The sequence below is a fragment of the Manis pentadactyla genome, chromosome 4, assembly GCF_030020395.1.
Source record: "Manis pentadactyla isolate mManPen7 chromosome 4, mManPen7.hap1, whole genome shotgun sequence".
NCBI lineage: Eukaryota > Metazoa > Chordata > Mammalia > Pholidota > Manidae > Manis > Manis pentadactyla.
The window spans coordinates 5838642-5861746 of NC_080022.1; the positions used below are offsets into that span (position 1 = coordinate 5838642).

At 57.4% G+C, this 23105-nt stretch overlaps 1 protein-coding gene across 5 annotated transcripts; it reads left to right on the plus strand.

The window, feature by feature from the left end:
* Positions 1-810: 810 nt before the first annotated feature.
* On the plus strand, positions 811-19044 carry SLC45A1 (solute carrier family 45 member 1). Of its 5 annotated transcripts, none has more exons than XM_036925295.2 (9): positions 811-964; positions 4909-5431; positions 5977-6069; positions 6475-6699; positions 10524-11263; positions 13402-13555; positions 14885-15061; positions 15718-15923; positions 18979-19044. In XM_036925295.2, exons 1-9 carry the CDS (start codon positions 821-823, stop codon positions 19027-19029), a joined length of 2313 nt encoding a protein of 770 aa, XP_036781190.2. In that variant the 5' UTR covers positions 811-820; the 3' UTR covers positions 19030-19044. The 5 variants fall into 5 exon arrangements, with proteins under 5 accessions (XP_036781190.2, XP_036781189.2, XP_036781188.2 ...); XM_036925294.2 differs by lacking the exon at positions 18979-19044 and adding an exon at positions 18427-18916 and having other exon boundaries at positions 816-964; positions 5011-5431; XM_036925293.2 differs by lacking the exon at positions 18979-19044 and adding an exon at positions 18427-18917 and having other exon boundaries at positions 821-964.
* The last annotated feature ends 4061 nt before the right edge of the window (positions 19045-23105 follow it).

Consider the following 23105-nt stretch of genomic DNA (forward strand, 5'->3'; position numbering starts at 1 on the left):
CTCAGCTTTAGTGAGCCTCTCAAGTGTCACTTGTCCTCAGGAAGCAATGGCCCTCCCAATGAGGTCAAATCTCCCTTTATAAACTTTTATAGAGCCACATGTGCCCCCTCAGAAGCACTTTTTGTGGCTATAATTTCACTGGGCTGCCTAATTCTGTGCTCGATCACTAGTCAACTCAGCCCACCTCACTTCTACCCCAGGGCCTTTGCATATGCTCTTGCTTTTGTCTGGCATGATTCTCCCCCAGGTAGATATCAGCACAGCTAGGCCCCTCACCTACTCCAGGTCTTTCTTCAAATGTCACCTTCTAGGTGGGAACTCAAGTCTCTCCATCTCTAAAATGTCACAGCACAGGGGCCACAGCCCCAGTCCCTCCATCGTGCCTGGTGCAGAGGACGCCCCAGATACAGCTGGAGAGTGGGTCAGTGGGTGTGGTGGTACAGTTCTGGGCAGGGCCAACTCCCCGAATTCTGGATAGAGGGCGCAGTGCCCAGAGCACACAGAGCTTTTAGGGGACCACGAAAATCAGTTCATTTCTTTTCAGATGAGGAAGAAAAAAAAAGAGAACTCTTAGGCAAAGGAAACTGTTTTAACATGTAGTATTAATACATTCATGTTTAGACCAGCACAGTCATAAATGTTGGTAGTTTTTTGGGAGGAAGAGGCCCGCGGACGTGACAGTGGGCCTGCTCCCTGGAATTCCCATGCGGCCCCCGCCGGCCTTTGAAGGTCAGGGGAGGCCCGGCGGCGGGTGGGGCCGCGCGGGCGCGGGCGGTGCCGCTTTAAGGATGCTCTGCGGGTACCGGCCGCGGGCGGCGGGATGCAGCGTGACGTCACGGCCCCGCCCCGCGGCTCGATGCTGCAGCAGCGGCGGGCCGGGGGCGGCCGGGCGGGGACCCCAGCCGCGCACGGGGCGGGCAGGAGCCCGGCCTCGGAGAGGGATGCCTCCTGCCTCCAGCCACAGGTACCGCCATCCCCTCCCGCGCCGCCCGCCCGGCCCCGGCCTTGTGCGGGAGCGAGGTGGCTTAGGCCCCGGGCGATCCGGGCGCCAGAGCCGGACGGACGTTGGCACGGAGACCTTTGTTCTTCGCGGATATGTAATTAATTGAACTGTCAACAGAGCCCCTGTCGCACCCCTGAGAGCCGAGCCCTCCGACCCGAGGAGGGAAGCGGTGGGAAGCCAGCACTGGAACTGGCCCCAGGCTTACTCTGGGCTTCTTGGTGCCGGAGGCCTGCTCCCTGGCCACCTGGGCAGGTGTGGGCAGCCTCCCGCTCACCTCCTGCCCGAGCCCCGGCCCTCCGGATGGCCAGGGCCCCCGCGTGATCTCTGTCAGCCTCCCAGGATTAAGTTTACGATGAGCACCCAGGATTTCTGCTTTCCTGCCAAGGTTGACATTAAGTGCATTCTGTCTGCCCCCAACAATGAATAACTTCTCAGATTATTTCAGGGATTGCCATATGTTTACCTTTTTAAGCTTTTATAGGGAAGTAGAGTCAGGTGCTGATGAAACCCACGTTCACCATGCGCCTGACCAGGGCTTTGAGGATCCGTGGGCCGCCAGGTGGGGGCCAAATTGCCAGAGATCCGGGGTGACCGATGGGCCACAGTTCGGCGGCTGACATGAACGCCATGCCCCACGCCTGTGCAGCTCTTACTGGTCTGGGAACATTTCCTTGAGGTATAAACTTTCGGAATTGGCAGAACCTCGAATGGGGAAAGGATGTGGCCCCACGTGACCCCCTGGTGGGCACGCTGGTTTCATATAGAGAAGGGGGGAAATGAGGAAGGGATTCTGGCTCATCGTACGACAATTTTAAGCATTCAAGTTACATGGACATTGTTTATTTTTATTAATCACTTGCTGCTTAACCTTTCCACAACACAGCTTCAGGGTTTCATTACTTCAAACGTCCTCTATTCTAGAAGCACAGTGGGCCTGGTATATAGCCTCTGGGGGCCTGGGAATATACGTGTACTTTTTTGGACTGAGTAAATGGTCATATAGTGTATGGAGAGCGTCTGGTGAATATTCATATTAGTCTATTAAAATTCTTTTTCATTTAAAAAATTTCACTTTCACCTTTTATGCCATTAAAAATGAATTTTAAACATTCTTGGAATAAACTTTCATGAACAGCTTTTAATAAATGTACTTTAAAAATAAAAATGGCAATACTGATCCCCACATTTGAGGGTGAACCCTTAGTGAAGGTTTTTGAGCTCAGTTTAATTCTGGCTCGGGGCTGGGGGTCGAGGCGGGGAGGTGAGGGTCTCCCTTTTGCCCGGACAGGCTGCCGGCTGTGTCTTAAAGCTGGAGCTGCGAAGGCAGCGACGAAGCCATCAGGTAGGACAGGCCTATCTCCAGTTTGCTGGAAGTCAGGTCAAAAAAATTTCCCTTTTCAAAAATGCATTTCAACCATATGCCGTTTAAATCTGAAGTTCTTCCAAAGTGGGCCTATGGTTCTTCATCCCAAAAGGAAAGAGGAAGTTCTAAGGTGCATGCACTTCAGTTCGCTTGATGGGGTAAAACGCAGATAGGAAAGAGGTGGCGTTGCCGGAAGGACCGAGAGGCAGGTAGATCCGCAGAGGAGAGTCGGTCGCTCACGCGGGTGGGCTGCGCCCCGACAGGTCTGCAGGCCCCCTCCCCACACCCCTGTGCTAACGGTCTCCCTTCCGCTTTCCAAGGTGACGGCCGTGTACTGCGGTCTTCTAGCCGGCACTCTGTGTGTGTGATTTTAATGAGCGAAGCTCCCGGGGATGCTAACAGCCACCTGAGTTTTTGAAGGCAAGACCAGCCAATGGACAGATTTTTCTGGAGTATTTACTATGGACAAGCCCGGGAGGAACATAAACAAAGAGCTTGACTTTTTAAAAAAATCTTAATCATGACTTAATCTTCATAGGTGAATTATGTTTTTCATAGAGTTTTTTTCTTTTCTTTACTTGCCTACCTGGTTCTGAGGTATATCTGTTCTTGTTTTAGAGAAAGCCTGGGAATTTCCAAGGTCACAAGATAGGCCATTTATAGAAGTAAAAATAGACTGAGTCTCTGGTGATGTCAATCCTTGTCATCTCAGTATGACACTCCTTACTTAGCAGGGTCACAGGCCTTTCGTGATCAGCTAATCCCCCCTGATGATTTCATCTCTCACCATGCTGCCGTTGTGCCCGACTATTGAATGAATCTCTTCTACGTGGGTGGGTCCCACTGCTTAGCATGCCTGCCCTCTGCGCTTTCACCTAACTCAAGGGCAAGAACTATGTCTTTCTTTTATCACTGTGACCTCAGTGTCTTGGTACTCAGTACTCAGCTGAATGGAGGGTGAGTGGGTAGCTAGATGGATGGGTAGGTGGAAGTGTGAATGGGCGTATAAGTGAGTGGCAAGATGGATGGGTGGGTGGGTGGATAGATGTTTGGAGGGTGGATGGTATATGGGGAGATTAGAGGATGGGTGGCTGGATATGTGGGTGGCTGGATGGGTGCTGGGGTTCACACAGTGTTCTGAATTCTGCTGGGGTGTCTCTAGAGGAAAGCATTCCGCCATTGCTGTTTTATGAAGAGAAAGAAGACAATCCCTGAGTAGGCAGGCTGGTTGGGGGGAGGTTTAGCTTACAAATGTGGAGTGATGAAGAATTTCAGGGTGATTCATAAAGAAGTTATTGACAAGCATAGCCTGATGGAAGGTGGTTTGGTGAATTAACGTCGGAAAAAAGGGCCTCATTTCTAAAGCTTAAAACTAATTGTGGAAGAAAGGTTGTAACAGTGATCTTGGTGAATAGCAAGGGTCCTTGTCAGGAAGCCTGTTGATTCTGGAAAGGCTGTCTTGGGCTTGGGGCCTACTTCTCAGGAAGGACTTTAAAGGGAACTCAGGCATTGCTTTTTTGTGAGGCGGATGGTGGAGCTAAGTCCGAGGGGTCACACAGAGGCTAGACTGTCCCCTGATGCTTTTCCTGCCTCTTTCCCTCTGATCTTAGCAGCTTCCTCTGTGCTTTGTAAAATTAACATTGGCTGAAATGCATAGGTCAACATCCCAGAATCTATTCCTTTAATATTTATAATCTAGAATAATTTCAGAGCAGTGACAGCATCTGGTGCCGGGGAGCAGGTCTCTGAGTGACACACATTGCACACCCCGGGGGTGAGGTGGGGGTGGTTGTCAGGTGGCCGCAGGCGGGAGGGCCGACGTGCACAGGGCCTGGGCACTCTGAAAATCACACTGAAAATTAATCTGAGGCTGGGAGATCGTCTGTTTCTCACCCCTCCCAGGTTCTTCTCCTCCCTCACCTTGGTGTGTAAAGCGTGTCCCTCTTTGGTGTGTTGTCTGTGGCTCTCAGAGTTCGGGGAGTTTGGTTTATTTCATTAGAGAGCATTTTCAGGCACTGCCAAAGCCGTGGTTCTCCTGCCCTGACTGAAAATTCTCTCAGTGGAGGGAAGGCCTTGGTTCCGCTCAGCTCCTTTTAGGCAAGGACCCTGGTGCACCTTGCCGGGCAGGCGTGAGTGCCAGGGGCCTCGCGCTGCCACCGCGGGAGGAGGAAGGGTGCGCGCTCGCCGGGCAGGACGCCTAGTGCGCCGGGCCCTGGGCCTCCCACGGTCTCCCCTGGCCCCTGCGGCCCTGGGTGTGGGGAGGGCTGACGGCCCCCTGGAACCGGGCAGCAGGCCCTAAACAGCCTGGCCCCTAGGGGCCCTTCTCCGCGGAAGAAGCCCTGGCCCCCAGCGAAGCCCATCTGGGGCCCCCGAGGCCCAGGGCCCCTTGTGGAATGGGGAGAGGTGCCGGCTTCGGTCCCCCCGGGCAGGTGAGCCCCGCTGCTGGGAGAGGAGGCCCAGTGACGTTGCCCCAAGCAGCAGACTGGCTGGGGGGTGTCTGACTCAGGGTCCCCAGCATGAACTCCGCTGTCCCGCATGGCAGGGCCAAGTGAGTGTCCGTCGGGGGAGAGCCACCTGGAGAAACTGGCCGCCGTGGCAGAGACCCTGGTGGGTGACCGCCGCCCCCAATGGGCTCTCCCCGCAGGAACACCCACCGGCCCCCCCTGCGATGATCCCCCCGGCCGGCAGCACCCCTCCGGGAGAGGACCTCTTCCCCAGTGCGGCTCCCCGGGACTTCTGGAGGGCACAGATCTCGGGCTGCTCGGAGTCTGTGACCCGGCACATCAGCCACCGGGCCAACAACTTCAAACGACACCCCAAGAGGAGGAAGTGCATTCGGCCATCCCCGCCCCCGCCCCCCAACACTCCCTGCCCGATCGAGCTGGTGGACTTTGGGGACCTGCACCCCCAGAGGTCCTTCCGGGAGCTGCTCTTCAATGGGTGCATTCTCTTTGGCATCGAGTTCAGCTACGCCATGGAGACGGCGTACGTGACCCCCGTGCTCCTGCAGATGGGCCTCCCCGACCAGCTCTACAGCCTGGTGTGGTTCATCAGCCCCATCCTCGGTGAGCCCGCACCCAGCCCTGACGGCCGAAGGCCTCGGAACCCTTGGGAGCCTCTGGAAGCCTGCGCTGCGGCAGCCTGAGGGCTCGGAGGGTACCAGGGGGGAGCCAGGGCCGAGTCCCGCTCAGCAGCTGTAGGGCTGGCCTCCCGTCATGCCCCGTATTGTGAACGGCTTCGTCTAAACGGGCTACGGAGGGGGAGCTTAGTGCCCCAGGGAGCCCACGTCCCTAGGCTGAGCGAGCGCTGGACGATCTGAGCAATAAAGCCCCGTGGGGTTTGCGTTGGGAGGCCCTGGAATCTCCGGGAGTGAAGTCGTGTCTGCATAGAACCCTCGGGGGCCCAAGTGGAGACCGGGGGAGAAGCCGCGTCTGTCTGTCCCTTGGTTCCTAGCTTAGGGTTCCATTGCTGGCTCCGAGTCCCATCACCCTACTCCCCATGCCTGGGGACTTGTGAGCGCAGGTATCTCGGGCCCCCCAGGAGGCCGTCTCCGTTTGCCCCAACGTGCCGCGGGGACCCCGGCAATGACCACCGGCCTGCTCTGTTTCAGGATTCCTTCTGCAGCCACTGTTGGGTGCTTGGAGTGACCGATGTACCTCAAGGTTTGGAAGGAGACGCCCCTTCATTCTTGTCCTGGCTATAGGTCTGTTGTTCTGGAATTGAAATAAAGTGGAAAAAGAAAGAAGGTCCCAGCTCCTTCCCCTAGGGAATCCCGGGGTGTTGACCAGCCCTCCAGAGAAGCCCTCTGGTGTGGCCAGGGAGGGCCCCATGGCCTGGGTGAGCCGTGAGAATATGGCACTTTGGCCATTTTTTGAAATAGGTTAATATAGTTCATGTCATTCCTGCCCCACCTGACAAATAAAAACCGAGACCCCAGCACACACACAAAATACGGTGAATCTGCCGGTGACTTTTCCGATGGGCTCTGCTTGGAGTTTGATTAGAAAGGAATTCTAGGGCTCCTAAGGTTTCCAGATGCCAGTCATGGGCTGCCAGGGATGGAGGTGGTCGGCATTTGCGCCAGGTGTCCCTGTTTCTCTGTCCCCAGGGGCGCTGCTGGGTCTCTCCCTCTTGCTCAACGGCAGGGACATCGGCACGGCGCTGGCCGACACGGGCGGCAGCCACAAGTGGGGCATCCTCCTCACCGTGTGCGGCGTGGTGCTGATGGACTTCAGCGCAGACTCGGCCGACAGCCCCAGCCACGCCTACATGATGGACGTGTGCAGCCCGGCTGACCAGGACCGGGGCCTCAACATCCACGCCCTCCTGGCAGGTGAGTCTCCACTACCGAGCCGTCAGGAAGCAACAGGGCTGCAGGCATCCGGCCCCCCTCTGCCCCTGCTGGCTGCACTCCACGCCCCTGGGAACAGGGATAAATGGTGACCTGATCCACACAGTTCAACAAACATGTGGGCGATGCAAAGCCACATGTGCAATAATAGCCATGTGTGTGTGTGTGTGTACAGATGGCCCCTGACTTAGGATGGTTTGACTTACGATTTTTCCACTTTACAATAGTAAGAAAATGGTACGCATTCAGTAGAAACTGTACTTGGAATTGTGGGTCTTCTGCCGGACTGGCGGTACACGGTACAACCCCCTCTTGTGATGCTGGGCAGGGCAGTGAGCGCACCTCCCAGCCAGCCACGTGGTCGCGGGGGTCAACATCTGTCAGGCTGACAACCATCCTGTCCCCATACAACTGTTCTGCTTCTCACTTCAGTTCAGTAGGTAGTGGATCACATGAGATGTCCGGCACTCCATTGTAGGTGACGTTTGTGGTAGATGATTTTGCCCAACGGGAGGCTAAGGCGGGTGTTCTGAGTGTGTTTGAGGTGCCGAGGCTGAGCTCTGGCGTTTGGCAGGTTAGGTGTTGTCAGTGTGCTTCTGTTGATGAGATTTCCAACTTACGATGGGTTTATCAGGGTGTAACACCGTCGTAAGTCGAGGAAGATCCACATTATTCCCATTATTTGTGTGATCATGTTCTACAAAGTTGCCATGAACCTTGAATTAGCCAATAATGAATCACTGTCCTTAGGAGAAATACAGGGTCAGGTTCCTGTGAACCCCTGTCACAACATCTTCATCAATGGATCAGTACACAAACTTGGTTTATGTGTCTCTGTTTAAAAACAACTTTTCAATATGTATCATTGATTCGTGAACATCGAGCTCACGGCCAACAGGACTGTAACTCACACGTGAATGAAGCTTGTCTAACCCGCGTATCTTCTCTGTAGGGCCCACCACCTTTCTGACCCTTAGGAGCACAGGACGGCAGGAGTGGGCACTGCACCTGGGGGCCATCTCAAACAGTAGCATCACCAAAATAAAAACACGCAAAAAGGTGAAAGCGTGGCCCCATATGACTCCAGAAAACACCAAACCGAGACAGGCTTCCCAGTACAAGGCTGAGCCACAAAGGAGAGCGACTGCCTCTCTCAGCCCTGCTGGACCGTGTGTGTTGGGTGGCTCAAAATTTTTGCTGCTCTGCACACATCTGTGAATCACTGAGTCTTGAAGGCATATGGTTGGGGTCACAAATAAATTGTAGTGAAGAGGCCAATAGGCAAATACAGGGGATTGGCGGTATACACAGCTGACCCGTGACCAACATGGGGGTTCAGGGTGCCGACCCCCCGCGCAGCCAGAAATCTTCACACGGCTTTTGACTCCCCACACTTAATTCTGAATAGCTTACTGTTGACTGGAAGCCTTACCAATAACATAAACAGCTGATTAACACATATTTTGTATGTTAAATGTATTATATACTGTATCCTTACAATAAAATAAGCTAGAGAAAATAAACCTTTTTTAAATGGTCTCAAATCACCAGAAGATTTTCCAGTATACTTATCAAAACAAATTTGCATGTAAGTGGACCTGCAGAGTTCAAAGCTATCTTGTTCAAGGGTCAACTGTCTACGCACACACACACCTGTTGTTTTCATTGCCACATGGGGAACCTTCCTATTAAAGTCAGGAGCAAGGCAGGAATGACCACTAACCCACAGAGCCTATGCAGCCAGGCAGTAGAAATAAGAGGTGCAGGTGGTGAGAATGATCACAAATGGCCTCTGTGACTGGACATACGAAAACTTCAAGAGAACTAACTGCAAACCAGCAAGAGAATTCAGTGTGATGTTGGGCTATCAAAGTATTGTATAAAAATTAAAATACAAAATAGCAATGGAAAAGATTTGTAGAAGTCAAGGGAAAGAAGCAGTGGGACAGGGCAGGGTCTTTGTGAAGAGGCAGGTCAGTGCAGGGGTCAGAGGCACAGACTGGGCTCTGGGCTTTTCCTCCTGTTAATTGTGGGGCACTGTGCAAACTGCATGGCCCTGCCAAGCCTTGGTCGCTTCTTCTAGAAGACGCTGTGGCTCGCCTCCCCCTTGGTGAACACATGTGAGGATGTGGGCCCAGGGAACTTGTGCGTGTGTCTCAGCCAGGCCAGGGCTGGGGTGTGGAGGGCAGAAAGGGGGACTTAGTTTTGTACTGAATGCTCCTCTGTATTTTTTAAAATTTTCTATTGTGTTAAAATACACATGATGCAACACTTACCATCGTATCCATTGTGTGTATACAGCCCATTGTGCTGATATTCGTCACTCAGTGGGCACTTGGGCTGCTTCCGATTTAGGCCGTTGTGAATAAGCTGCCATGAACGTCGGTGCACTAATATCTCAAGATCCTGCTTTCAATTCTTTGAGGCATATACGCAGAAGTGGGATTGCTGGATCATAGGGTAATAGTAATTCTATATTTAATTTTTTGAGGAACCTCCATGCTGTTTTCCACAGCAACTGCATGTTTACATTTCCACCAACAGCGCCCATGGGCTTCAATGCCTCCACATCCCCGCCAACACCTTCTATTTCCTGTTTTTCCCGACAGCAGCCGTCCTCGCAGGGGATGTGAGGTGGCATGTCATGGTGGTTCTGATTTGCATTTCCCTGATGACTAGTGTGGTTTATCATCTCTTCCTGAGCTCGTTGGCCATGCGTATATTTTCTTTGGAGAAACGTTCAGATCCTCCGCATGCTTTTGAATCAGGTTGTTTGGTCAGATGGTGTCAGGTTGGTGTATGTTTCTTTCCTGTGAGAATGTATTGCTTTGATCATTTTTAAAAAATGGTTAATGACGTTCATCTCCAATCTGACCTTACTTAAGAGTCTCAAAACAGCAAGTGTGTCTTCAAAAGTGGGGACTAAGTAGGACCACGAATGTGGGAAGTTAAGAAGAATAAAGGTTGGGGGGGGGGACGTAACACCCCAGGGCCTGTGAGGGACAGTCTGGGCCGCGTGAGGAAGTCCGTGGTGCAGCCATCGGGGGATTAGGTTTCGGGCCGTCTCCTCCTCAGGGATGTGCGGAAGGGCGAGCCGAATGGCCTAAGCCTTTCCATGAGGGGGTTAGCGGTGCCAAGGCACACCCCTCATGTGGCTGGTTCTCCCCAACACGGAGGGCGGCCAGCCACAGGCATGCGCTGGAGCAACCATGGGACCCCTGCCCTGCCCCCGACCAGCAGACCGCTCGACATACAGCTGAGCTTCAAGTAACAGCGCGCCAGCCCCCTGCAGTAGCAGCGAAGGGGACGGGGTGCGCCGGTGACGCGGGCGGGGACACCACGGCCTGGCCTTGCTCTTGTCGAGTAAGAGCAGAGCTGGGCTAGAGGAAGCAGCGCTCTCGGGAGGTGGGTGTACCCATGTGCCAGCCGGGCGCAGTACAGCATCGCCCACATGTTCATGTTGAGCTGTGTGAGTCAGGTCACCATTTACCCCTGTTCCCGGGGGCGTGGAATGCCGCTGGCGGGGACAGAGGGGGGCCGGAGGTCTCAGCCCTGTGTCCTGATGGCTCAGTGGCCTGCTGACCTGGAGAGCGAGCCACCAGGGTGGGCCGTCCTCGACCGCTGTTAGTGGGGACTGGCCTCACGGTGCTCGTGCCTCAGGATGGTCGCCTGGTGCCAGGCCGGGGGGGCCACGTGAAGTGCCGCATGCCCCTGTGGTGCTGGGACCAAGACGTGGAACCCCCTTCCTCCAGGGGTTGCCTCCCCGCCCCCCTGTGGGGGGACTGAAACCCTGCTTCTCTCTGCAGGCCTTGGAGGAGGGTTCGGGTACGTGGTTGGGGGGATTCACTGGGACAGAACCAGCTTCGGGAGAGCCCTGGGCGGGCAGCTGCGGGTCATCTACATCTTCACTGCCGTCACCCTGAGCATCACCACCATCCTGACCCTGCTCAGCATCCCCGAGAGGCCCCTGCAGCCCCCGGGTGAGAAGAGGACTGCCATGAAGAGCCCCAGCCTCCCGCTGCCCCCCTCCCCGCCCGTCCTGTGCGAGGAAGTCGCTGGCGCGGCGCTCCCCCATCACGCGGCCGCCAGCCTGTACGCCAGCTTCTCCAGCCCCATCTCCCCGCTCAGCCCCCTGACGCCCAAGTACGGCAGCTTCATCAGCCGGGACAGCTCCCTGACGGGGATCAACGAGTTCGCCTCGTCCTTTGCCACCTCCAACATCGACAGCGTCCTCATCGACTGCTTCACAGGAGGCCACGACCACTACCTGGCCATCCCCAGCAGTGTCCCCAGGCAGGCCATCAGTGTCAGCTTCCCCCGGGCTCCCGACGGCTTCTACCAGCAGGACCGCGGCCTTGGGGAGCAGCGGGAGGTGGCCCTGGCCGCCAGCTCCGACGGGGACTTCCTGAGGGTGGGCTCGCTGGACACCTCCAAGCCACGGTCATCCGGGATCCTGAAGAGACCCCAGACCTTGGCCATCCCAGAGGCGGCTGGAGGAGGCGGTCCCGAAGCCAGCAAGAGGAGGAACGTTACCTTCAGTCAGCAGGTAAAGGCCAATGTTGGGTGGGACCCCAGGGTCAGAGGGCACCTCATGCTGTCCCCCCGTCAGTTAGATGAGGAATGGGGATGATGGATCTGGAAAGAAATTCTGGGCCTCTGGAGGCAGGATCTGAACACAAACAAGCTCAGGAACGTGCATGTCCCACCCACAAGGGGAGGACACCCAGCGCGGGCCACAGGCGAGCAGCCTGGGGCCTCCGTCGGGGTGTCCACCCAGCCCCAGCTCAGTCCGTGGCCCAGGTTAGGCGTTTTGGGGGAACACGGTAGGTCTGCCCGAAGGCCACTGAGGCTGGAACTCTCCTGCAGCGCTTAGCTACAAGCGTCACGTGCATTTCCGCCTTTCCACAGTTTCCTCTGCCACATCCCCAGACCTTGGCCGAGTCACTGGTGCCAACCATCTAAGTCTCCCCGAAAGACCAAGACAAACCACAAATGCTGGCTGAGGTTTCTGGGACGCTTCCCTCCCCGCCCTAGTGTGTGACCTTGGCTGGCCACCCAGAGGCTGTCCAAAGTCTGGATTCTAAAGGGCCATGAGTGGCATGTTCTATGAAGGCAGAGAACCTTCCAGAAGGCTGTTTGTGTTGGTGTTAGCATGTCAGATTGGCTGAAAGGCCACAAATGGATATGTGGATTTTAGCAGCTTTCAGAATCCATGATCTTGAAGAGATGCTTTCAGTCAAAGAAAAGCTGTTCTCTTGTGTTGTTTAAAGAAGGCATAGTTTTGGCCGCCTGCCCTCAGGGGCGTCTCAGGATGAGAGGGAATTTCAGTAAGAATGTGGGGTTTCTTGAGCAGGAGTCCCCTAAGGCGTGCTCAGCCCAAGCAGGCTCTCAGCAGGCAGTCTGAAGGCCGGGCGCCCCGGGGACGTGTCCTCAGTCGGGCGTCCCCTCTCTGTGCCTGGGGAGACGCGCAGTGTGGCGGGAGGCCAGCCGAGACCGCTGTGAGGTGGCCGCTCCCGCTCCGTGGCTGGTAGGCTCTCGTGAGTCTGTCTGCTGGCCTCTGGCGCTGTCTGCACGTGCATGCCAACCCTTGCGGGGGGCTGGAGGCAGCGTGGAGGGGCGCACAGGCTGGGACCTGGGAAGAACTGAACACCCCTGGAGGGTTAGGAGATCCCAGTAAGGCCAGAGGAAGGGGATTCCTCTGAGGTCCCCAGGGCATGGCCGCCTCCTTGATGACCCCAGACGAGGCCAGGCCCTTTGCTGACACCAGATCGTCCTGTCCTGTCTCAAAAGCTTCAACCTGGCTTCCAGATGCAGTTCTTTGGCTGTGGTTGAAAATCTCATTCAAATGCCTTTTTCTGTTTCCATTCCATGTAGTGTAATTTATGAATCAGTTCTCTGAGGAAAGTACAAGTCATATGCTAAATATAGGCACATCTCCGGGGACGCAGGTGTAACCTCAGCAGCCTGCCTCCGCGGGCACGGGTGGCGGGCCCTGCGCCCGGGCTGCCCTTGGAGCCTGCCCTGGGGCCCTGCCCGCCGTCGCCCGCAGCCCCTCCCTGCGGAGCCAGGGCCGCATGGCGCTGCTCTGGAGACGTCCGGCTTCCAGAACGGTTAGCTGCCTGGCTGGGGTCTGCACCCCCGGCCCGGGCAGGGTGGCCGTGGACCGGAGCCTTCTTGCTGGAGGTGGAGGAGGCCGAGGTCGCTCCCGGAAGGGACCGGCTCCTGGCCAGGCCAATGCCTGCACGCGCGCCCCCGGCCGCCCTGACCTCCGGGTAGCGGGAGTCCCACCGTCCAGAGGGGATTTTGAAGGGATTCCCAACCCCCTGGAAATAAGTCTCTCCCATCCCACTTTCGTGGAAAAGAAGGGAATTCACAATGTCCAGATTTGGACTGAGCCAGACGTCTTTTATTGCAAATGTGTTTCACACCCTGCACAGTGTTTACTTTCACCCCCCGCCCCCGTGAGGCCCCCCACCTGTGGCCACGCAGGCCAGCTCGCGATGCAACTGGTCCCAGCTGCCCGAGGTGTCCCTTCTGCCACCAGGCAGCATTTGGGGCAGGTTCCCCAGGGCCGAGGCTGCAGGGCCGCAGGCACCCTCCCGATGGCGCTGCCCCAGGGCCGCAAACTGCACTCCCCCGGCCCGGCAGGCACGCCCCCAGCGCTTTGGCGGGCTTCCTTCGCAGGTGGCGAATATCCTGCTCAACGGCGTCAAGTACGAGAGCCAGCTGACAGGCGCCAGCGAGCCGGCGGGGCGGCCCCTGTCCATGCGGCACCTGTGTCTCACCATCTGCCATATGCCCGCGGCACTGCGCAGCCTCTGCGTCAACCACTTCTTGGGTGAGCTCCCGGCCCAGCACCCACTGCCCCTGTCCCCGCGGGGAGCTCTCGCCGTGTAGTCGTGTAGCCCCCGCAGCTGCACCAAGGCCCTGAGACGCCTGCCCTGTGCAGCCCCAGTGTGGGGCAGGAGCCTCACCAGTTTGTGCGAGGGGCGCACCTCCTCACCTGGGCCTGACGCCTGGGCCTGCACAGGGCCCACGGCCCCATTACCAAAGCTCTCCAGACCCTCACAGGGTCGTGCCGGGCATCACTGCCCCACTGCTGGACTTGCGTCTTGCACCAGTTTGGGCCTCCCTACTGTCTCCCTCTTAGGGCCGAGACAGAAACACGGCCGATTGCCTGGTACTAGTCCTGAGTTCACCAGGTTCGGCAACCGAATCACTGCTGTCAAGCCCTGGCTTGCATTTCATTCCGCCTGGTATTCCCTTGGTTTTGGGTGAACATCTGAGGATGGTCGAGAATTTGAGATCATCCTGGGCTTTCAGACATTGTGGGGCATCGCAGAGTGGCTTTCCAGGAGGCAAACTGGCAACAGGCAAGGATCTTCAGCATGTCCACGACCTTTATCCCAGAGACCCTAGTTGGTGTTCTCTGCCAGGAGGTAATCAGAGATATTATCAGGAATTTATGTGTGAGGTGTTCTTCGCAGTCTAATTTGTCAGAACGGAAAACCAGGATGGGGGGAGTTAGAAGCAGCGGCCAGCAGGGAGGGAAGGAGAAGACACATTATGGTGTGTCCACATCGTGAAATATTTTGCTGCCATTAATATTTAATGTCATACGAAGTTGTACATGATAATTACTGGGTTCAAGAGGGCCGAAAACTACCACTCCCTTCCTCTACCAACGGAGAAAGTGGCACATTAGTGAGGAATGGGGCACCTTTGTCTGTAACAGAGAGAACTGGATCTACACCAATGTGTGTGCTTCCTACTGTATTTCTCCCAACGAAACGCGTCCCCCAAATGCCACCGGCACTTTCTTGCTCCCTTGCAGAGGCGGGAGCAGGAAGCAGGCCCAGGCATCTAGCTCAGAGGAGTGTGGGGCTAGTTCCTCAGGACAACAGTGTTCACAGAAAGAACAGAAGACAAGACCTTCGTGCCGCAGAGCCTGTGTTCGTGAGAATGTACATGTGCTTTTAGCAAGGCCGGCAGGAAACCTCCAACATTTTGGCAGAGATATCTCTGGGTGGTGAGGCTGGGGCGGTTTCTTCTTTAAGTCTGGAACCTGCAGAAATCACGTGTGACCCTTACTGTGGGTGAAAAACCCCTGTGGAGGAGAGAGGGGCCTGGCGCCCCGCCCGGTGCTCACAGGCTCTCCCCCTTCCAGGCTGGCTCTCGTTTGAGGGGATGCTGCTCTTCTACACGGACTTCATGGGCGAGGTGGTGTTTCAGGGGGACCCCAAAGCCCCGCACACATCGGAAGAGTATCAGAAATACAACAGCGGGGTCACCGTGGGCTGCTGGGGAATGTGCATTTACGCCTTCAGTGCCGCCTTCTACTCAGGTACCCGCCGGGGCTGAGGCGTGGGGTCGGCACCCCTGGGCATTCCGGCCTTTGGGGGGTTGGGGGGCCGTTGGAGGTCGAGGGATGAAGGGAGGTCTGTGTTTCTGCAGCTGCAGGCCTGGCACCCCAGCATGGAGGAGACAGCGCTGTCCCACCTCAGTCATTAGACGACCTGGGCCGGGTGACAGGGTGGGGGGCAAGGCCCCTGGGCCGAGGGGGTCAGGCCTGTGAGCCAGGACAAAGTGGGGGCCCGGGATGCACCTCGGGATCCCCCCAGGGTGGGTGGGCTGTCTGCCAGCCTCCCCATTGGCCTTCCCATGGTGATTCACTGGGCAACTGGTCCAGGGAGGGCAGGGGCAGGTGAGAGTGCCCGTGTTGGGGGGTGCTGGGGGCCTGGTGGTGTCCCATCTTAGGAAAGAGGCACCGAGCACCGTGACCTGCACAAGAGCACTGGGGTTTAGCGGGAAGTGCTCAATTCCGGAGCCTTTTGAGGGGGGCTGGGGCTGCTCTCAGCTCCCTGGGCCCCCACACAGGTTTTCTGGCTTGAGGCAAGCTGCCAACCGGCCCCCACCCGTGCCAGCCCAGGGAGGGGCTGGGGAAACGTTCCCCCGGGCCAGCCATCTGCGGTGCTGCTCACCCTCCTTTCCGGCCTGCAGCTATCCTCGAAAAGCTGGAAGAACACCTCAGCATCCGCACGCTGTACTTCATCGCGCACCTGGCCTTTGGCCTGGGGACCGGACTCGCCACCCTGTCCAGGAACCTCTACGTGGTTCTGTCCCTCTGCATCACCTACGGGGTGTTATTTTCCACCCTGTGCACTCTGCCCTACTCTCTGCTGTGCGATTACTACCAGAACAAAAAGGTAAGTGCCTCCCTTTCTCCTGCGTGGGTCCTGAAAGGCCTGGCCTCAGGCCCCAGCGGCCTTGGCCCACCCAGCCTCCTGGAGATACTCCAGCTGAGAAGTGGCCCCGGCACCAGCTACACAACTCGGGGGCTGGTGCAAGAATGAAAACGCGGGGCCTGTTCAACGTTGAGAATAACCAGACAGCAGAGCATAAACCTGGCAGATAGCTGCCCACAGAGCTGCCCCATTCCCATGGGAACTGGGCAGTGGGGGCTGTGGAAGGGGAGCCCCACCCCTTGCGACCCCTCTGCCCGGCTCCAGGATCACCTGTCAGCACGGGGCCTCCTGAGGCAAGCAAAACAATCACCTTGGACACAAAAGCCAAGATCAGTATGTTAAGACAGTGTGTCTAAAGATGAGAGTTAATGCCCAAATCCACACTGAGCAAAATATCAGAACTTCACATAAAGGCAGAGCAGGTCACAGCACTGTGCCAAGCCACAGTGCCATGAGGCCAAAGTGCGAGTAAGGGTCGCATCTCTATATGCAATCCTGGCATTTTGTCCAGCATGGATTTCCCTTTAACATTTCCGCTGAGACTGGCCCACCGCACGGTGCTTTTCACTGTATTCGCCGCGTCTGTCAACATCACCACAACCAATCTAGAACATTTTCGTCACCCCAGAGAGAAACCGCGCCCCCATTACTCACACCCCTCCTGGCCTCCCATCTGCCTGCCCGTCGCCACCGCCACGCTGGGCTCTGCGTCTGTGGATTTGCCTCTACTGCGCATTTTGTGCAGAGGGAGTCATACGTGGCCTGTGTGTCTGGCTTCTCTTATTCAGCCTCGTGTTTTCAAGGTGCAGCCACATTGTAGCGTGTGTCTGTGCTTCACTCCTTCTATGGCTGAATAATGTTCCCATCATAGTTTTCTTTGCAGTAACTTTGAGATTTTAAAATACTGCATCAAAAGATCACCTTGGTAACAGTTTCCCAGAGCCCCTTTAATTCTGGGCCCGCATCCATCCCCCAGGCCCCAGGAGGCATCCTGCTCTGTTTTAAGGAGTTTGGAGTCTCTGATGAGTTCAGCTGAGGCCAGCCCTGAGCACAGTACTTTTTATAAAAAGCCCAATCAGCCTGGAGCCCCAGGCTGTACACTGAGCCAGACAGCATGTCTCTGTGTGGCAGCTGTGGCAGCCCCTCCCAGCCCCTGGGCTCCCAGCCACACAGGCAGGCAGTGGCCATGAACGCTGTACTAGCCTCCAGGATGGGACTGAGGCTGTGGCTGCTTGGCAGTGAGCCGTCATGCAACCTGCACCTCCAGCCGGCACTGCCGGGGTGGCCACGGTCTATGTTAGCAATACCCAAGGGACCCGGGGGCTTGGGCAGCCCCCAATCTCCATGGCCCCCTTCTCCCTGCCGGTTCCCTGCAGCCCCAGGGACCCCTTCACTGGGGCAAATGGATGTGCTGTTTCTTGGCAAAAGGCTGCCCTGCCCTGGGAGCAGACACCCTTGGCCTTGGGCTCTGATAGATTTGGAGGGAGCTGCCTGGAAGGCCCGGGCCTCTTGCCCGTGGTCTTGTGGAGGCTCACTTTCCTCTTGGTCTCAGTCTCTGTTGGCTTGTAGGCTCAGGGACCTCCCCTCACAGTGGCATCCTGCTGGCCTTGCCAGGTGCATGGAGCCGCGGGGCAGCCGCGGCTGCTCTGGGACCCCTGCATTCCCTGTTCACAGGGCACCTGGACTCTGCCGGAGAGGGCACGGCCCCTCAGCGAGGGGTTCGGCAGCCCCCCAGAGGTGACCATGTGTGTGTCTGGATCAGGGGCCCCACAGGGGCCACCCAGCTCCGGCGGGGCAGCAGGCAGTGCCAGCCCCCAGTTGGTGCACACACAGTGGTTTGTGGGGTGGCAACAACCGGCTGCGTCTGTGGCCACTGGGTGAGGGGTGTGCTGTGCGGCAGTGGGGGGCCCACACCACCTCCTCCCACTGCCCCTCCTGCAGCTCTGCTCAGAGACGCTGTCTCTGCCCCCAGCCCCCAGCGTGGCACATGGGCGGGCGGGTGGGATGGAGGGCGCGTGCTGTGTCCAGCTGGAGGCCACAGGACCTCTGAGAAACGGCATCCCGACTGTGAAAGGGTATTTCAGAGTGTGTGCCAGGCATCGTTGCTGACAAGGCTGAGAGGTGGGTGGCGATGCGTGGAAGGCAGAGCGGCCAGCTGGCGAGCAGATCGCTTTGCTCTTAGGTGGCAGCGAAGGGAAAGAGCAGGCGCTCTGAGCAGGCAAGTGCCTGGTGCGCCTGGGCCTTGACGACTCAGGCCTCCATGGTGGTTAGCCATGGATTCTTTTCATTGTCATCTCTGAACACAAAATGACTCCACTGTGGCTGAACTCCCTGTGCGTGTCAGCCCTGGAAGATGAGAGCCCACCAAGCGTGAGCCGCCCAGGTCCCCTGGCCTGCAGGAAACGTGGGCTCGGTCACCTCAGCACCCAGGCATCCCGCTGATGCGTTTCTTCTTCTGGGTCAGTTTGCAGGGTCCAGTGCAGATGGCACCAGGCGGGGCATGGGCGTGGACATCTCCCTGCTGAGCTGTCAGTACTTCCTGGCCCAGATTCTGGTCTCCCTGGTGCTGGGGCCCCTGACCTCAGCCGTGGGCAGCGCCAGTGGGGTGATGTACTTCTCCAGCCTGGTGTCCTTCCTGGGCTGCTTGTACTCCTCCCTGTTCGTGGTTTATGAAATCCCTCCCAGCGACGCCACTGACGAGGAGCACCAGCCCCTCCTGCTGAATGTTTGACACCCCAAGGCCCCAACTCTGGCCTCGGGCCTGTGCCTGGGAGTCCGGAGCAGGCCAGCCAGTGAAAAACTAAAGGGCCTTGGTAGCTGCAGGACAGGTTTCCTGAGGAATGTAAATATGTGATAAAACAATAAATGGCAGCAGCAAAGCCTGCAGTTTCTATCTGTGGTTCTCCCGAGGACTGAGAGGTAACCTGCGGATTGGCCGCTCTCCGTGCGGACTTGGGGAGGGGTCTGTAAGGATCATTTAATGAAGGAAAAGGTGTAACCAGCGGCTCTCAACCAGTGGCAGTTTGTCGACCTGCCTCTTCTCAGAGACGTTCGGCGTGTGGGCTGATACTTCGGTGGTCACAACTCAGGCGAGTACTACTCGCCTGGGTGAATATAAACATCTGATGATGGACAGGACAGGCCCCCCCCCACGACAAAGAATTTTCCAGCCTCAAAATTCAATAGTGCTGAGGTGGGGAGTTCCTAGGCTAACTGTACGTTGTATTTCAGAGTAGAGTTAGGACATACAATGCTTTGGGGTCAGAAGGCCTCACATTCATCCACTCATCCATCCATCCACCCGCCCACCCACGCACTCACCTGTAGGTATCCCTCAAGTGCCTTGGGAGGGGCAGGAAGTGGTAGGCGCTGGGGGTCCAACTGTGAGCAACAAGTTCCTGCCCTCATGTAGCTGATGTGAAAGGAGAGACAAATAATACACTGAGATCTATGTCTGAGGATGGTGGAAAGAGATGTGAAGAACACAGGCGGGGTAGGATGATGCTGACAGGGTTGGGGGCAGGCTAGCTATCCTAGGGCAAATGGGGCATCTTCGGTGAGATGCCGTTTGAGCAGTGCCCTGGACACAGACCTCTGAGATCTGAGGTGGGAACCTGTGTGGTGTATTCAAGGTATCATGGCACCAAAATGCTTGGACTGGAAAACACCCAGTAAGGTGGGCACCTCGAGAAGGTGGGGCCGATGCCCCTGATGAACGTCCCTTCTGCCCTGTGACATGACCACCTGCCCTCCCCATCTTCCAGTGCCTGTTCAGGGACCGTGACAAGTCTCCACCTTCCCGTGAGTGTCAAGGTCCTGTGCCGTGTGGCTTCTCGCCGTCTTCCATCCTCCCGGGGCACCGGGCAGGCCCCTCCCTGTGCTGTGGGTACTGGCTGCGCGCTCTGAGGGGAGGGGCATGGCTGGACCGCTGCACTGGAACTGGGGCCGGCCTCCAGTGCTCTCACCACATGGGGCCTGGGTTTGGGGCCACATATAAGACCCCAAGTCCCAAGCAAGCAGCAGGAGTCCTGGGCTCTTCGCCTGCTTCTGAGCAGAGTCGGGGGTTTTGGGCAGCTAACATGTCCCATCATGTTGCTTAGACCAATTGGGCGTAAAACCCACCACCCTCTGCAGAGCACTTAAGCCCTCTCCCCCTCTGGTCCCAGGCCTCCCCCAGCGCCGCTGCCTGCTGCCCTCCTAGAGCGGACGTGGCTCCAGCGGGGCCCTGGCGTGCAGGACCTCCTCTCACTGCCCCTGCCCTGGTCCAGTGTCTCTTCCTGCCTCCTTGTCTCCAGCCTGCTGCCAGGGGTGCTGTCGACAGGTCTGAACCCATCCTGTTAGCTCCTTTTCCTCGCCACACCTCCTGTGGCTCCCCAGAGCCTAAGGAACCAGGCCTGGACTCCTCTTGCCCACCTGGGCCCTGCCAGTCTTCCCAAGCCCACCACCCTCCGCACGGCTCCAGCCTCCTATACCATACCCTCACGTATACTCTGTGCCTGAGCTCACGCTCTTACTGCAGGGGAAATCTTCCCACTTCTCTGCTCATCAATTTCTGATTCATCCACTGAGATCTAAAATGCCACCTCCTCCATGCAGCCCAGCCTGGTTGGAATCAGTGAGTCCTTCCGGGTGCCTCCTCGTCATGTCATTTTACTCTTTATGGTTGTGAGCCAAGTGGGGCAGGTCTCATCATTCCTGTTCAGTGCACAGGGAGGTTTGGTGACTTTTCAAAGTCACACAGCTCCTTTGGGCTTCCTGTTAGTTCCATGTTTTCTGGGACCCTAGACTCCTCCTTCCCACATTTGTATCATGTAGAAGAGCTTTAGATTTTTTTTTTTTTTTTTAGAAAATGCAGTGTTGGGTGGCTGTGTCCTGGTCTGGGCTGTCATTGCCTAAGAGATGAGGAATGGGAGGCCCCCCCACTCCAGGCTGGCCAAACCCTGGGCCCTCTTCCTAGAACTTTTCAAGGAAACAGGGTGGCTTTTCCACGTGGGCAGGCTTGACATCAGCCCCTCCTAAGAAGGTGCTCGGGCTGAGGCGCTGTTTTGGGGCAGTGGGGTGAGCAGGGCATCAGGCCGCCCTCGGGCCAGCTCCAGAGAGCCGCCTTTGAGAGTGTGTCCCCAGCAGGTGCCAGTGGGGACCGCCACGGGATCCAGACCACGGGGCGCAGGGCTCACTGAGAGCCACACCTGCTTGGTTTCCACATCTGAGAATGTGGAAAATAAAAAATTTTTTGAATTTAGAGACTTATAAATCAAGCTGTGATGATGGCGGTGATGGGGACCTTGAAGTGACGGCTAGGGTGGCGGGCGGCGATGGACTGCTGCCACGGTTCCGCCCGCCCTAGGACGCACCCCTGGGGGCTCAGTGCTTTCTGCTCCATCCCCGCCCCGCTGAGGAGGAGGCCGCACCACCCTGTCCGGCAGACCCGGGCCCTGAGGCCAGCACGGCAAGCGCCTGGCCCAGTCACCTGGGGTCACATGCCTGCACCGGGGAAACCCGACCGCAGACCTCACGCTGCCCCTCGTCTCTGGAGCTCCTTCCTGCCTCAGGGGGCTTGTCTCGGTCCCCGCCCAGGAACAGTGGGAGGAAGCCTTTGCTCTGGGACGAGACGCACTTCTCGGGCCACTGGAAACGGAACAAGGACTGTGTCACAGATTCTGAGGCCACCACTTTCTCCTTAGCAAACTTGAGAACCAACTCCTGCCGCCCCTCCGTGCTCCTTGGGAACAAAGCCAACAGAGGCCCCAAGAACCGATGCTGACGTCCCCGGGACCCGACAGCCCACCGCCTCACCAGCCTGGTGCCGATCCTCCCAGGCCGCTGGCCTAGCCCTGGACCTCAGTCTGAGGTACAGGGACTGGGTGAGGAGGCACCCCACTCCCTTCACACTGGGCCACAGGTTTCGTAGAAACCGGGGTGGCTTCCCTGGGGTATGCCAGAACCAACTGCCAGGGGACACCGAGCGGCGAGGTGGCCCTGGCCGGGCTTCTGCCCCCTCTCCAGGGGTGTTCGGGGGTCTGTGAGGTGTGAGCAGGGTGGAGGGCACCCGAGGTGTCTTCCCTGGACGACTTGGAGGAGAGCAGATGCCCCGAGTTGGGGACACACTCAGGGCACACAGGGCCTCGGGGCAGCGGAAGCTCAGGGGGGCTCTTCGGGGCTGGGGGGGTCATTTTGCTTGGAAATCACCTGCTGCTGCGGATGCACCCAGGGGTCCCCTTCGGCTCAGCATATGCTCACTGAGCACCTCCTGTGTGCGGCCCTGCGCAGGGGATGTCCTCCAGACCCTGACCTGTCCCTGCAGCCTGAGCCGCAGAGGGCTGGCGCCCGGACTCTGTTCACACTGCCACCTGGTGGCCAGGTCCGAGTGGCAGGACAGAGTTTCGATCTGGTCGGCGCCATGACCTGCCCAGAGCCCAGAAAGTCAGTAAGGGGAGTGGAGGGGACCTGGGAACGACAATGGGCGGTAGTCCGGCACGGAGAAGACATCAGCCCTCAAACAGCTCGTTGGCCTCAGGAATCCTTCCTGGGCTGAAAGGGTCTTCCAAGAAGTGCCTTATAATTCTACTTTTCATCGAATTGACCACCCTGGGTGTCCACACCTGAGGGGCTCGCCAGGGGCCACCACTGAAAAGCAGACCTCCCTCCCCACTCAGCCATCTAAGAATGGTGTGAACCAGGCTGGAGCTGGAGGGGCTGTGAGATCCTGCCACAGGCACAACTTGTCGGGGTTAAGAAAAACTTCGGGGGAAGAGGGGTCGCTGCTGGTGCCACAGCAGCGGACCCGGCTCCCTGGATGCGGTGAAGGCCCTTGTCTGGCCCTCCTGCCTATGACTCAGCCCACTGGGACAATGTGCACTGACCTCTGCGGGGCCTGTTGAGTCATCCAGCAAGTAGTTACGGAGCAGGCGCCTCTCACGTGCTAGAACCTGGTCCAGTACCGAGAGGCCCAGGATAGGGGCAGCCGGGTGCCTTGCAGGCAGAGCTGGGTCGGGAAGGATGCAGGTGTGGCTTCCACAGCCTGGGCCCGATAAACTCACAGATAACAATTAAGTGTGACTCGGTAGCTGTTCCTGGCAAAGACAGCTACTACAGAAGCCACCTGGGGTTAAAGCAGAGGATCGGGGCCTGGAGCTGAGCTGC